Source organism: Lolium rigidum, chromosome 1 (genome assembly GCF_022539505.1).
Source record: "Lolium rigidum isolate FL_2022 chromosome 1, APGP_CSIRO_Lrig_0.1, whole genome shotgun sequence".
In the NCBI taxonomy this organism is placed as follows: domain Eukaryota; kingdom Viridiplantae; phylum Streptophyta; class Magnoliopsida; order Poales; family Poaceae; genus Lolium; species Lolium rigidum.
Genome location: NC_061508.1, coordinates 325915616 through 325932003, shown reverse-complemented (window position 1 = coordinate 325932003; position 16388 = coordinate 325915616). Strand labels below are relative to the sequence as shown.

Sequence of the window (16388 nt, the reverse complement as noted above, 5' to 3'; positions counted from 1 at the left end):
GGAGAGAGATGAACCACGCAGCTACCGGTACAGCCCCGAGCCTCGATGGAGAACTACTCCCTCCTCATGGGAGGCAGCAGCGGTGATGCGAAGATGGCGGTGGTGTCGATGGAGGAGCTTAGCCGGGGCACTTCCCCGTCCCGGCGGCGTGCCGGAGACAGGGTGACTCTCGTCCCCCAGATCCGGGCTTCGCGATGGCGGCGGCTTCTGGAAGGTTTTCTACGGTTTTCGAACGGAATGAGGGTTTTCGCGACGGAGACCTTAAGTAGGCGGAAGGGGCAGCCTCGGGAGAGAGGGCGCTGCGTGGGCCCACACACCAAGGGGCGCGGCCAGGGCTTGTGGCCGCGCCGCCCTGGGCGTGTGGGGCCCACCTCGTGGCCCCACTCCGTTGCTTCTTCGGACTGCGGAGCTTCTGTGAGGAAAATGGACGCTGAGGCGTTGATTTCGGTCGACCTCGGGAATATTTCCATTTCTAGGATTTACTGAAACCAAAAACAGTGAGAAAACGAGGCAACTGGCCCTTCGGCATCTCGTCAATAGGTTAGTTCCGGAAAAACGCATAGTATAGACAAAACATGTAGATATCTACATGTTTTATACACACTTTATGTCATATTTATGCGTTTTCCGGAACTAACCTATTAACAAGATGCCGAAGTGCCGGTCCCTCGTTTTCTGCTGTTTTTGGTTTCATAAATCCTAGTAAGGAAATATTCTCGGAATCGGACGAAATCAAGACCCAGGTTCCTATTTTTCCCGGAACCATCCAGAACACCCGAGAGCCGCCAGAGGGAAGCCCTGGGGGCCCCACACCACACCCTGGCGCGGCTAGAGGGGGGGCCGCGCCGCCCTATGGTGTGGTGGCCCCAGGCCCCCTCCGAGGCTGCCCTTCCGCCTATTTAAAGCCTCCGTCGCGAAAACCCTATTACGAAGAACGAAACCCACGAAACCTTCCCGGAGCCGCCGCCATCGCGAAGCCAAGATCCGGGGGACAGAGTCTCTGCTCCGGCACCCCGCCGGAGCGGGGAAGTGCCCCGGAAGGCTTCTCCATCGACACCGCTGCCATCTCCACCGCCATCTTCATCACCGCCGCTCGCTCCCATGAGGAGGAGTAGTTCTCCATCGAGGCTCGGGGCTGTACCGGTAGCTATGTGGTTCATCTCTCTCCTATGTACTTCAATACAATAATCTCATGAGCTGCCTTACATGATTGAGATTCATATGATGATGCTTGTAATCTAGATGTCATTGTGCTAGTCAAGTGAGTTTTACTTATGTGATCTCCGGAGACTCCTTGTCCCATGTGTGTAAAGGTGACAAGTGTGTGCACCGTGTGGGTCTCTTAGGCTATATTTCACGTAATACTTACTCACTCGTTATGAATGGCGTAGTGAAGTGCTTATTTATATCTCTTTATGATTGCAATGTGTTTTGTATCACAATTTATCTATGTGCTACTCTAGCAATGTTATTAAAGTAGTTTTATTCCTCCCGCACGGTGTAATGGTGACAGTGTGTGCATCCGTGTTAGTACTTGGCGTATGCTATGATCATGATCTCTTGTAGATTGTGAAGTTAACTATTGCTATGATAGTATTGATGTGATCTATTCCTCCTACATAGCGTGAAGGTGACAGAGTGTGCATGCTTGTGTTAGTACTTGGTTTAGTCGTGTTGATCTTTCTTGCACTCTAAGGTTATTTAAATATGAACATTGAATTGTGGAGCTTGTTAACTCCGGCATTGAGGGTTCGTGTAATCCTACGCAATGTGTTCATCATCCAACAAGAGTGTAGAGTATGCATTTATCTATTATGTTATGTGATCAAAGTTGAGAGTGTCCACTAGTGAAAGTCTATTCCCTAGGCCTTGTTCCTAAATATCGCTATCGCTGCTTGTTTACTCGTTTTATCGTGTTACTACTCGCTCGCAATACTACCACCATCAATCGCACGCCGACAAGCTATTTTCTCGGCGCCATTACTACTCGCTCATATATATTCATACCACCTGTATTTCACTATCTCTTCGCCGAACTAGTGCACCTATTAGGTGTGTTGGGGACACAAGAGACTTCTTGCTTTGTGGTTGCGGGGTTGCATGAGAGGGATATCTTTGACCTCTTCCTCCCCGAGTTCGATAAACCTTGGGTGATCCACTTAAGGGAAACTTGCCGCTGTTCTACAAACCTCTCGCTCTTGGAGGCCCAACACTCGTCTACAAGAATAGAAGCTCCCGTAGACATCAAGCACTTTTCTGGCGCCGTTGCCGGGGAGGAAAGGTAAAAGGCACTCATACTCCGGTCCCAGGTTAAGTACTTTTCCGGCGCCATTGTGTTTGTGCTCGAAGCTATTTCCTTTAGATCCTGCAATTGCATCTTTTTGTTTCTTGTTTACACTAGTTTGGCATAATGGACAACAATGAGCTTCTTATTCTGTTTCCTGATTTAAAACATGGATTGTTTGATGCGAAAATTAAAAAACCTATGGAATCTTATTTGCATGTTGGTAGTAATATTAGTATGAACGCTTTGAACACCATTGTTGATAATAATGTAGAAAGTTCTAAGCTTGGGGAAGCTGGTTTTCATGATCTTTTTAGTCCCCCAAGCATTGAGGAGAAAATTTTCTTTGATGATACTTTGCCTCCTATTTATGATGATTATAATGATAGTGGTCTTTTGGTGCCACCTACTATGGAGAGTAAATTTTGTTGTGATTATACTATGCCTCCTACACTTGATGAGAACAATAATGATAGCTACTTTGTTGAATTTGCTCCCACTACAACTAATAAAATTGATTATGCTTATGTGGAGAGTAATAATTTTATGCATGAGACTCATGATAAGAATGCTTTATGTGATAGTTATATTGTTGAGTTTGCTCATGTTGCTACTGAAAGTTATTATGAGAGAGGAAAATATGGTTGTAGAAATTTTCATGTTACTAAAATGCCTCTCTATGTGCTGAAATTTTTGAAGCTACACTTGTTTTATCTTCCTATGCTTGTTACTTTGCTCTTCATGAACTTGTTTATGTAGAAGATTCCTTTTCATAGGAAGCATGTTAGGCTTAAATTTGTTTTGAATTTGCCTCTTGATGCTCTCTTTTGCTTCAAATACTATTTCTTGCAAGTGCATCATTAAAACTGCTGAGCCCATCTTAATGGCTATAAAGAAAGAACTTCTTGGGAGAAAACCCATGTGTTATTTTGCTACAGTACTTTGTTTTATATTTGTGTCTTGGAAGTTGTTTACTACTGTAGCAACCTCTCCTTATCTTAGTTTTATGTTTTGTTGTGCCAAGTAAAGTCTTTGATAGTAAAGTGAATACTAGATTTGGATTACTGCGCGAGAAACAGATTTCTTTGCTGTCACGAATCTGGGTCTAATTCTCTCGTAGGTAACTCAGAAAATTATGCCAATTTACGTGAGTGATCCTCAGATATGTACGCAACTTTCATTCAATTTGAGCATTTTCATCTGAGCAAGTCTGGTGCCATTTTAAAATTCGTCTTTACGGACTCGTTCTGTTTTGACAGATTCTGCCTTTTATTTCGCATTGCTTCTTTCGCTGTGTTGGGTGGATTTCTTTGTTCCATTACCTTCCAAGTAGGCTTTGAGCAATGTCCAGAAGTGTTAAGAATGATTGTGTCACCTCTGAACATGTGAGTTTTTGATTATGCACTAACCCTCTAATGAGTTTGTTTCGAGTTTGGTGTGGAGGAAGTTTTCAAGGGTCAAGAGAGGAGGATGATATACTATGATCAAGAAGAGTGAAGAGTCTAAGCTTGGGGATGCCCCGGTGGTTCATCCCTGCATATTTCAAGAGGACTCAAGCATCTAAGCTTGGGGATGCCTCCCTTCTTCATCGACAAATTATCAGGTTCCTTCTCTTGAAACTATATTTTTATTCAGTCACATCTTATGTACTTTACTTGGAGCGTCTGTTTGCTTTTGTTTTTGTTTTTGTTTTTGTTTGAATAAATGCTTGTGTGGGAGAGAGACACGCTCCGCTGGTTCATATGAACACATGTGTTCTTAGCTCATAATATTCATGGCGAAGTTTCCTCTTCGTTAAATTGTTATATGGTTGGAATTGGAAAATGCTACATGTAGTAATTGCTATAATGTCTTGGGTAATGTGATACTTGGCAATTGTTGTGCTCATGTTTAAGCTCTTGCATCATATACTTTGCACCTATTAGTGAAGAAATACATAGAGCATGCTAAAATTTGGTTTGCATAATTGGTCTCTCTAAAGTCTAGATAATATCTAGTATTGAGTTTTGAACAACAAGGAAGACGGTGTAGAGTCTTATAATGTTTACAATATGTCTTTTATGTGAGTTTTGCTGCACCGGTTCATCCTTGTGTTTGTTTCAAATAGCCTTGCTAGCCTAAACCTTGTATCGAGAGGGAATACTTCTCATGCATCCAAAATCCTTGAGCCAACCACTATGCCATTTGTGTCCACCATACATACCTACTACATGGTATTTCTCCGCCATTCCAAAGTAAATTGCTTGAGTGCTACCTTTAATTTTCCATCATTCGCCTTTGCAATATATAGCTCATGGGACAAATAGCTTAAAAACTATTGTGGTATTGAATATGTACTTATGCACTTTATCTCTTATTAAGTTGCTTGTTGTGCGATAACCATGCTTCGGGGACGCCATCAACTATTCTTTGTTGAATATCATGTGAGTTGCTATGCATGTCCGTCTTGTCCGAAGTAAGAGAGATCTACCACCTTAATGGTTGGAGCATGCATATTGTTAGAGAAGAACATTGGGCCGCTAACTAAAGCCATGATTCATGGTGGAAGTTTCAGTTTTGGACATATATCCTCAATCTCATATGAGAATAATAATTGTTGCCACATGCTTATGCATTAAAGAGGAGTCCATTATCCGTTTGTCCATGTTGTCCCGGTATGGATGTCTAAGTTGAGAATAATCAAAAGCGAGAAATCCAAAATGCGAGCTTTCTCCTTAGACCTTTGTACAGGCGGCATAGAGGTACCCCTTTGTGACACTTGGTTAAAACATGTGCATTGCAAAGATCCGGTAGTCCAAGCTAATTAGGACAAGGTGCGGGCACTATTAGTATACTATGCATGAGGCTTGCAACTTGTAAGATATAATTTACATAACTCATATGCTTTATTACTACCGTTGACAAAATTGTTTCATGTTTTCAAAATAAAAGCTCTAGCACAAATATAGCAATCGATGCTTTCCTCTTTGAAGGACCATTCTCTTTACTTTTATGTTGAGTCAGTTCACCTATCTCTCTCCACCTCAAGAAGCAAACACTTGTGTGAACTGTGCATTGATTCCTACATACTTGCATATTGCACTTGTTATATTACTCTATGTTGACAATTATCCATGAGATATACATGTTACAAGTTGAAAGCAACCGCTGAAACTTAATCTTCCTTTGTGTTGCTTCAATGTCTTTACTTTGATTTATTGCTTTATGAGTTAACTCTTATGCAAGACTTATTGATGCCTCGTCTTGAAAGTGCTATTCATGAAAAGTCATTGCTTTATGATTCAGTTGTTTACTCATGTCATTACCATTGTTTTGATCGCTGCATTCATTACATATGTTTACAATATGATCAAGTTTATGATGGCATGTCACTTCGAAATTATCTTTGTTATCGTTTTACCTGCTCGGGACGAGCGGAACTAAGCTTGGGGATGCTGATACGTCTCCGACGTATCGATAATTTCTTATGTTCCATGCCACATTATTGATGATATCTACATGTTTTATACACACTTTATGTCATATTTATGCGTTTTCGGAACTAACCTATTAACAAGATGCCGAAGTGCCGGTCCTCGTTTTCTGCTCGTTTTTGGTTTCATAAATCCTAGTAAGGAAATATTCTCGGAATCGGACGAAATCAAGACCCGTGTTCCTATTTTTCCCGGAACCATCCGGAACACCCGAGAGCCGCCGCAGGGAAGCCCCGGGGGCCCCACACCACACCCCGGCGCGGCCAGAGGGGGCCGCGCCGCCCTATGGTGTGGTGGCCCCGAGCCCCCTCCGAGGCTGCCCTTCCGCCTATTTAAAGCCTCCGTCGCGAAAACCCTATTACGAAGAACGAAACCCACGAAACCTTCCGGAGCCGCCGCCATCGCGAAGCCAAGATCCGGGGGACAGGAGTCTCCGTTCCGGCACCTCGCCGGAGCGGGGAAGTGCCCCCGGAAGGCTTCTCCATCGACACCGCCGCCATCTCCACCGCCATCTTCATCACCGCTGCTGCTCCCATGAGGAGGGAGTAGTTCTCCATCGAGGCTCGGGGCTGTACTCGGTAGCTATGTGGTTCATCTCTCTCCTATGTACTTCAATACAATAATCTCATGAGCTGCCTTACATGATTGAGATTCATATGATGATGCTTGTAATCTAGATGTCATTGTGCTAGTCAAGTGAGTTTTACTTATGTGATCTCCGGAGACTCCTTGTCCCACGTCTGTAAAGGTGACAGTGTGTGCACCGTGTGGGTCTCTTAGGCTATATTTCACGCGAATACTTACTCACTCGTTATGAATGGCGTAGTGAAGTGCTTATTTATATCTCTTTATGATTGCAATGTGTTTTGTATCACAATTTATCTATGTGCTACTCTAGCAATGTTATTAAAGTAGTTTTATTCCTCCCGCACGGTGTAATGGTGACAGTGTGTGCATCCGTGTTAGTACTTGGCGTATGCTATGATCATGATCTCTTGTAGATTGTGAAGTTAACTATTGCTATGATAGTATTGATGTGATCTATTCCTCCTACATAGCGTGAAGGTGACAGTGTGCATGTTGTGTTAGTAATTGGTTTAGTCGTGTTGATATTTCTTGCACTCTAAGGTTATTTAAATATGAACATTGAATTGTGGAGCTTGTTAACTCCGGCATTGAGGGTTCGTGTAATCCTACGCAATGTGTTCATCATCCAACAAGAGTGTAGAGTATGCATTTATCTATTCGTTATGTGATCAAAGTTGAGAGTGTCCACTAGTGAAAGTCTATTCCCTAGGCCTTGTTCCTAAATATCGCTATCGTCTGCTTGTTTATTGTTTCTATCGTGTTACTACTGCTCGCAATACTACCACCATCAATCGCACGCCTGACAAGCTATTTTACGGCGCCATTACTACTTGCTCATATATATTCATACCACCTGTATTTCACTATCTCTTCGCCGAACTAGTGCACCTATTAGGTGTGTTGGGGACACAAGAGACTTCTTGCTTTGTGGTTGCGGGGTTGCATGAGAGAGATATCTTTGACCTCTTCCTCCCTGAGTTCGATAAACCTTGGGTGATCCACTTAAGGGAAACTTGCTGCTGTTCTACAAACCTCTGCTCTTGGAGGCCCAACACTGTCTACAAGAATAGAAGCTCCCGTAGACATCAGCCCGCAACCACTACATGTGCGGGTTTCGGGGTGAAATGTGGAAAAGTGCATCGATGTTTCACCCCGCCCTTTGTACGACTGCCGCTCTCCGTCGTCGATTCCGGCTGATTCAGGTCGACCCCGACAAAATCTTCACCGGACTCGAGCGAACGGAGGCCCGATCTACCAGCCTGCGTGATGACATCGCCAATTTGTCGTGTGGCGGTCATGTTTTTTCATCGCACGCTGACGGCTATTTGTCGGTGAGACGCCCACGACCCCATCGGACGACTCTGACGAAGACGATGTGATGCTCATCGATGCGGAGCGGGAGCACCGCTAGCTGCAGGATTCGTGACGCCCCTCCCTTACCACTGTCGTCTCCGACGTGTGGGAGCACGCCAAGCGTCGCTGCGACGAGGCCGAGGAGGAGCAGTGGAGGATGGAGGAGGCACGGAAGGCCTCCATTGTGTTTGAGATGTGGCGCCGTGGCTTGGTCATCGTAGATTACTATGACGATTCCTTGTGAAGCCGCTAGCGCAGCCGCAACCACCGTCAAGTCCTGATGAAGTACCTAGGCTAGCTTAACTTAGGGTTTAGGAACTAGTATATGATCTAGTTCCCTTGTTAGGTCGTTTAGTTATGTATATTATATGGATGAACTCAAATGAAGTCGTTTGAAAATCTGGCGTGGATAAATTTTTTCTTTTTAAATTTGCAGCACGCTTTTGCAACATCTATTTTGCCGAGACAATTTTCGCGGAGCAAAACTACATGCATTTTACCGTATCTGCATTTTGCAGTTCCGCGTTTTGCGGTATCCGCTGGAGATGCCATAAATAAAGCTAGTGAAAAAGAAAGAAATAATTTTAGTAACAAATCAGGCGAGGAACAATGCGGGTACGAGAGGAATGCGCGATCAACCGCCCGCATTATCATATCTCCGGAGCCTAGATACGAACCAATCGTCTCCCATCTGCCCCTGCGCCCATCCAGAGAATCAACTGCGCAATGCCGGGTGGGGCCCCACCTGCCAGACATCAAAGAACCGATGAATGTCGTTGAAAGTGGACCACGCTTTTTTTCCTGCCCTTTCTCGTGACATTCGTCCTTAACATGGACCAACTAATAACTAACCATATACCAGCAGCACAAATACTAGCACGTGTGGAGTCGGGGCGGACCTGGAATATAAATTTTAAGAGGAGGCAAAAGGTTTAATTGGGGGAACTGTGGTGCAAATTCAAAAAATTCAATGGTTTAATTTAAAATGTGAAAGGCTTTGTGAAATTTTCGTGGCCGCCACTCAACTTCGACTGCTATTTCCTCTCCAATGGACAAACGGCGAGCCGCCTGGAGAGGTTGGGCTATCGGTCGGGTGTGCGTGTGTGTGTAGCACTACGTACTATTGTGGGTATGCTTTATGGGTATATCCCACAGATTCGGCAAGCCCGGTTGACCCACAGATGATGATGGTGGCATATGGTCCATCGGGCGGCCCAGTTGCTGTCAATATTTTTTTAAAAAAATATATAAAGATAAAGAAGGTTTCTAAAAAAGATTTTCATGAAATAAAATTGGCTTTACGCAAAATAAACCCCGAGCCTTCCTTTGACATACCTTTGCATATATATAATTATAAACCACCTTTGCAACTTGTGTAACTTGCCAATACATTCAAAGTATTGACCAAATGTTTTTGGCTGTAATTTTACCTGTTGCAGATGACGAGTAAGGACGATAGGATCGCAGGGCCTACACTCAACAAGCCATGTGGCATTGATGGAACACAAGTTTGATGTTATGCTTATGTTTCCCTGTTATGTGAGCCAGCCACTATGTTATACTCTGGATCTTTTGGTTGTAATAAAATGACGTATGTTATCTTGATATTCATTTGTTACTGTCTTAACCTGATATGGTGGATATTATCGTGTTGACCCGATCTGGTGGCGGCGTGGTTGATTCAAAGCCGCGTACTCGAATCAACCATGCTGGTGCCTTCATTGTCTCCTGTGAAGGTCATTTGTTGGGGATTTTTGTTGATGTTACATATGTTCGCCATTTGCTACATGTACGCATCATTTTTGTTGTGTAAGTATTGGCAAAGTGCTACAGAGATTTCTCTACGCATGCTACAGAGAGATTGCACCAATGTTATGTACATGTTCCTGTAATATTAGATAAGTTGAGCAAAATTGCACCATTGATGATTTTTTTTTACCATAACAGGCTGTGCCTAGGCGTTCGCCATTTCCATTGCTAGTATTGGCCAACTTATGACAGATATGGGACTTGCCAAAATTCTAGGCAGACCCGACACATTCATTTGGCGAAGTTTGGGCTAAAACCGCTCGTACATGGAAAGTTTTGGACTGGGCCAAACAAATTCCCAATTTGGCCCCTTCTCGCCCAGTAGCAGCTCCCAAATCACAAAATCATCGCCCCCGATTCCCCTCCTCGCCGTTGCGCCGCCTCCCGCCGTTCCCCTCCCCGTGCCGCCACCCTCGGTTCCCCCTCGCCGTTCCGCCTCCCGAATCAGCTCGTCGGCGTTCTCCTTCCCCGCTGGCCAGCAATGGCCGCGTTCCAGAGCCTAGGAACCACGACGGCGTCGACCTGCGCCCCGGAGACCGCGCACGGCACGCACTTGTTCAAAATCGACGGCTACAGCCTGTACAGGGGCCTCGGCGTCGGCGTCTGCGTCAACTCCGCCAGCTTCTCCGTCGGCGGCCATGACTGGTGCCTCTGCGTCTACCCTGACGGCGAGAACGAGGAGTTCGAAGACTGGGTTTCAGTTTACGTCGAGCTCAAGACCAAGAACACCGAGGTGAGGGCGCTCTACGATCTGAGGATTGTTGACAGGATCACCAGATCGACGCAGTCCTTCTATACGCCGCCTAACCCTAGCGGGATAGAGCCCACTGTGTTTGACACCCTTGACGGTGAAGTGTCTTTATGCGGCAATACCGATTTCTTGAGGAAGAGTGAGATTCATAAGTATCTTATGGACGACATTCTTCTCATCGAGTGCAATCTGACAGTGATCAAGCTCAAGGAGACCATCATGAACGCCCGGGTCCAAGTGCCGCCCTCAGACCTGGTGAATAATCTTGGCACATTCCTAGAGTCCACAGAGGGAGCTGATGTGTTTTTCAAGGTCAAAGAGCAGGTTATCCCAGCTCACAAATTCATCCTCGCTACACAGTCGCCCGTCTTCAGGGCAGAGTTTTATGGGCCGATGAGAGATGAGCATAGATGCAGTACTATAACCATTGAAGGTATGCAGCCCGCTGTTTTCAGAGGCCTCCTTCGCTTCTTCTACACGGATTCATTGCCTCAGATGGATGAACTCGATGATGATGAGTATGAAGAAATGGTTAGGCATTTACTTGTTGCTGCAGATAGGTATGCCATGGAAAGGATGAAGTTGATGTGCGAGAGCAAGCTTTGTGAGAGTCTTCATGCCGAGACTGTGGCGATCACGTTAGCTCTAGCCGACCAGCATAACTGCAGCCAGCTTAAAGATGCTTGCATTGAGTTTATCAACTCCTCTAATAGAATGAATGATGTGGTGGCAAGTAATGGGTTTGACCATCTGAAAAGAGCATGTCCTACTATATTTATTGACATATGGGAGAAAGCAGCCAAGACACGCAAAATTTTGTATGCTGATCATGGATTAACTTCAGCCTAGCTTTTTTTATGTTCAGAACATTTCAGCCTGAGATTGGCTTGTCGATTTTTAAATTTGTCAGAGATCTTTTGGGGAAGGGTAGGTTTGGAGTCTATAACTCTATATACAATAACGTGATAATCAGCAGCCTTATTTATATACCTATGCTAAATGAGTAGCATTCTCTAAATACTTTGCTCTCATAGTCTCATTTGTTGTTTCAGTTTTACCTTTGTGTGCTCATTGCATTTCTCAAACTAGTGATCGATTATCTACCATGACCATATCTCTTGCGAAATGTGAGGAAACAGAATCAAACAACAGTATTATTTTTGACCCGTGTTATTAATTTGGAGGCAGTAAAATATTTTGCTCTGTGATAATTAGCCTCCCTATATGTGGACCTATTCTTGATCAGTAGCATTCTCTAAATATTTTGTACTATTGACTAGGGGCACATTTACGTTTCAGTTTTTTCCTTTTATGCGCCCATTTCATTTCTGAAAGCAGTGAGTAATATAGCTGCCATGACAACATCTATTAAAATGTGATGAAACCTTTTGTAGAAAATTCTTTAGCAAATAATTGATCGGTGCTGACTTTTTATTATTATTCAAGAGCTAATCGTGCCTTTACTCCAAATAATCTCTGTTACAATACCAATATCCTAATTGTTTTTCTACTGACTGCGTTACCATAGAGAAACCCCTACTGTATTTAAAAAACCACAAAGAGAACAAAGTCTAAATATCCTAATTGTTTGCATCATTTTTTCAATCTAAACATTTAGTTTGCTTTTTTGTTATAGATGTTCTTTTTCTTTATTTGGATGCTGGTAAAACTTGGAAAGCTCAGTTTCCAGTACACTTTGAAACAATTTGAGATTTTTTAACAAAACCTGTACAAATCCCAAAAATAGTTTTGTCCAGCCAACCTCACGGGGACCGGGGAGTACAATTCTACAGCTGTAAACCAAACTCGGAAGCTTCAGTGTGGCGGCACGCCATGTCCATGGGGCCATAACACAACTTTTTTTTTGTGTGCCTTGGCACACTTGTGGCCTTTGTGAGCCTGATTGATGTTTTTGTATAATGAACAGTGTCTTTGCTAGCTTGCATCTATTTCACAATATAAACCGAGTGCTTTTAGCAGCGTACAATGGTCTGGTTAGCTATTGTTGCATATTGCAAACTGACTTCTTTTCTAATCTTTACCTCTTCCAAGATCAGAGTCAAGCCTGAACCTATAACCCCAAATAAAAGAAGTTCAATATGGCTGGAGATATCCTTAAGCATTTGTGTGCAGGAACAGTTACAACCTGCACAAAAGTGTAATTCACATATGTTACTGCAAAAATGTTTTGTGTGTGTGTGTGTGTGTGATCTGCAAATAGAGGTGCATCAATGTAATGCACTTATGCTTCACTGAATGTAATCTACATAACCATGGTATCTGATAGGCACAGGGAGGCTGTTTGTAGAGGCGAGATATGGATTTACTGATATAGCGGAGGGAGTTGCTAAGATTTAGCACCATTGTAGGAAGCCATGTATTGATGTCACGATCTACAGGCCTGAGCACAATTGAGAATCTGATAGAAATGACAAAATAAGTAAGTTGCTTGTTAAATAACGGTACAATATATATGAAATACTGGTATCATGATCTACATGCATGAGTACAATTGAGAATCAGATAGAAATGATAAAATAAATAGGCTTCCTGTTAAATAATGGTACAATACACATGAAAATACCTTGGGTCTTCTGTTGAACTTGGGCGGGTTGGACATGCTCTACCGTGGCACTGTCATACATCGAAGGACACCATGGTTCCAGGACCAGCTCTGGCGCCTTGATATATTTTCTCATTGGTGTTCAACCCTGCAGTTCATCATTGTTGTATTGAGCTCCCATAGAACGTTTGTTGTGAGCAAGTGCACTTTCCATTAAATTTGTTTTCTGCTTTCTTGACTAATATGCTCGATACAAATCTCCTCTCTCAAAACCATGTGGGCACACAAGGGAAAGAGCGGCGGCAGCAAGCACAGTGGGGAAGCAACTATGGACTCACCACAACAACTCCTGACTTTGTATTGATATATTTATAATCTTAATCAAAAAAGATTTCAGCAACCACTGTATGCCCATGTCCTATTTATATAGATGTCATGTACTCCCTCCGTCCCAAAATGTAAGGCGTCTAAGGATTAGTTAAAACTTTAATTTCTCTTAGTTAAGAGATGATCTCTTAGTATAATTTCTCTCACCACATATTTATGATTTCTGGTTATTAGAGATAAGACTAAAAAATAACTCATTGCACATCATGTTTTATTGATATATCTGCATTACGTGGCAGAGTTAAGGTAAAACTGTCTTATGAACCATTGCAGATGCATGAGGCGTGGTGTTTTTTAGAAAAAAGAAGGCGTGGAGTGATGTTTAGTTTGTAATTTCTCAAAGTGGTTTAACAATGTAGAACTGTAGATGAGTAAACGTGGCACGGTAAGCAAAAGAAAGAAAAACGATAATGAGTCTGACTGAACAAAATGGTTTTGGAGCTTCAAAGCTGTTCCTCTGAGAGCTCAAATTAAAAATTATAATTTTGAAGATTTACCGGCCTCCAAATAAAGAAATGAAACATACGAAAACAATAGTGTAAATTACAAATTTATTTTCAAAACGATTGCGGACAATTTATATATTACTGGCACATGTGGAATCAACTGTAATATTTTTTTTAAACCGATCAACTAGTATACCAAATTTGAGACTTCACTGATGTAGTGATAACTGATCTTACATAGGTTCATACGCAAGTTATCCTCACCGCCAAAACTTTTTTTTTTCCTAAACCTAGCCTTCTCTAAACAAAAGAAACAGAATAATCTCAGCTATAATCTCAACTGAAGTCAGGAGCAGCGAACATACTACTAAATTTTGCGAGTCTTAGCTGCTCTCTCCCATATATCGACAAAGATAGTAGGACATGCTCTTTTCAGGTGCACATACCCTTCACTTGCCAAAACATCATCCATTGTACTCAATGAGTTCATAAACTCAATACAGGCATCTTTGAGCTTGCAGCAATGATACTGGTCAGCAAGGGCTAGTGTGGTCGCCACAGTCTGCGCAGAAAGTCTCCTGCCAAGCTTTCTCTCGCAAATAAACTTCAACCTTCCCATGTCGTACGTATCCGCAGCCACCAGTAAATGCCTTACCATTTCCTCATACTCAGCAGCACCGAGGCCATCCATTGCAGGAAACGAATCTGTGTATATGAAGTGAAGCAGTCCTTTGAAAACAGTAGGCTGCATATCATCAACGATGCGCAAATTCTGTTGGTCGCGCATTGGCCCGTAGAACTCTGCCCTAAGAGCATCTTCACCAGTAGCCCTTAAATAGCCCGGCAGGGGCGCCGGCACCTTCGTTTAGCGGGCGCCGGCACTGCATCCTCTATTTGGGAAAGCCGTTTTCACATCGGCGCCCCCAAACAGGTGGTCCCGATAGATGTTTTTTTTATCCAAACTACATACTACATATTATTTAGAGTTTCATTTTAATGTCATTCAGGATCGAGGAATGAATAATATTTTCGGTCAAATCCGAGTACTCCTCAACCCCGGATGACATTTGAAACCAGCTTCTCTAGCCTACCACCTACTGGCCACCCGACTCTGTGGAGGTGGATGATCGAAGCTCTCTCCCATGCTCTCTACCCTGCTCCTCCGTCGTTGATCCCCCGCTGATCTCTCCGCCACGAACGTCAAGTAGGTGGCTCTATCCGCGGCTACCGCCTCCTGCAACAGCTGCCGCTCCAGCTCCTCCCATCGCCGACGGTGATCCAACTCCTGCCTCTGTAGCCGGAGCTACATCACCGCCAAACGACGCGCCTCGTAGACTTTATCCTGACGCTGCGTCTCCTCCCGCAGCAACCGCCGCAGCGCAAGTTCCTCCCACCCCTTATGTCGTCGCGCCTTCAACCGGTGCTGGGTTATCTCCTCCCGCCGCCGCCGCGACTCCAGGAACTCCAGCCGCTGCGCCTCCTCGAGCGCCACCCGGTTCTCCTCCTCATGGTGCCGCCGCTCAGCCTCCTGGCGCTACCGCTCTGCCTCCCGCCGCTCGCCCGCGTCGTAGGCATCTACGGTCGCCACTAGCGCCGCTTCCTCCCACGCCTCGTACTCTGCGAGCTGCGGGTCCGCCTCCACCACTTCTACAGCTGCCTCTAGCGCCGCCTCGTCCCACGAATCCCACATTGTGCTTTTTTCTAGGGTTTTTGCAGCAATGGCGGGGAGGAGGGATAATATAGACCGCCGGCGAGGCGGGAAACATCCTGCGCGACGCCGTGGCGAGAGACATTCCCGAGCAGCACCGTGGCGGGAGAGTTTCCGGCCAGGCGTCGTGGCGATAAAATATCCCGCGCGGCGCCCTGGCGTCAATGGCAGGTGGCTCCCATGCCCAAAATTTTTAGCCTCGCGAGGCGCCAGCGCGCCCGATTCGCGCCTTTGGCGAAGGGGCCAGCACGGGGTTGCCGGCGATTCTATTGGGTTCCAAAATTGGCCGGCGGCGTTTGGGGCGCGCCGGTGCGTGCTAATTTTCGTTCCCGGCCCCCAAAATGCTATCGGGGACGCCGGTGGAGATGCTCTAAAGACCGAGGACCGAACTGCGAGGATATTCTTGTGGTGCTGGAAAAACCTCGTCTTTGACCTTGAAAGACACGTCGGATCCCTCTCTAGTCTCCAGCAGTTCACCAAGATCATCCGACAAGTACGATAGCGACACTTTAAAGTCGCAGATGTCACTGGCCTCCGCCGCCTCTGCATCCTTGAAGGTGATGACAGTAAGATTGCACGCGATGATGATGGTGTCGTCGAGCATGTAGGATGAATCCTCGAGCTCGCTCCTCTTCTTGAATTTGCTACTGCCCCTGGCAGATGAGGCGGTGTCAAACACCACCGGATATATCTCGCTAGGTTTTGAACACGTGATGGACGGTGGCGGCAACACCCGGGTGACCGGGTCAACTAGTGTCAGATCGTAGACAGTCCTAGCCACGACGTCGTCGGTCTTGAGCTCGAGGTAGACTGACACCAAGTCTTGTTCTCTTCCTTGTGGCCGTCCGGGAAGAAGCAGAGGCACCAGTCGTGGCCGCCGACGGCGAAGGTAGTGGACCGGATGCACTCGCCGACGCCGATGCCCTTGTACAGGCTGTACCTGTCGATTCTGAACAAGTGCGCGCCATGCACAGTCACCGGGTTGCAGGTCGAGGCCGTCACCTCTGGCCTCTGCGATGAGGCCAT

The 16388-nt window shown here is 45.1% G+C and overlaps 1 protein-coding gene and 1 pseudogene across 1 annotated transcript; one reads left to right on the top strand and one right to left on the bottom strand.

Annotated features, from left to right (window-relative positions):
- Positions 1-9988: 9988 nt before the first annotated feature.
- Positions 9989-11107, top strand: LOC124662843 (BTB/POZ and MATH domain-containing protein 2-like). Its single transcript, XM_047200633.1, has one exon. It carries the CDS (start codon positions 9989-9991, stop codon positions 11105-11107), a length of 1119 nt encoding a protein of 372 aa, XP_047056589.1.
- A 2914-nt stretch (positions 11108-14021) lies between these two features.
- Positions 14022-16388, bottom strand: LOC124684326 (annotated as a pseudogene).

Excerpts from the sequence above, each read along its gene's own strand:
- LOC124662843 (XM_047200633.1), top strand. The coding sequence starts at position 9,989 with ATGGCCGCGTTCCAGAGCCTAGGAACCACGACGGCGTCGACCTGCGCC.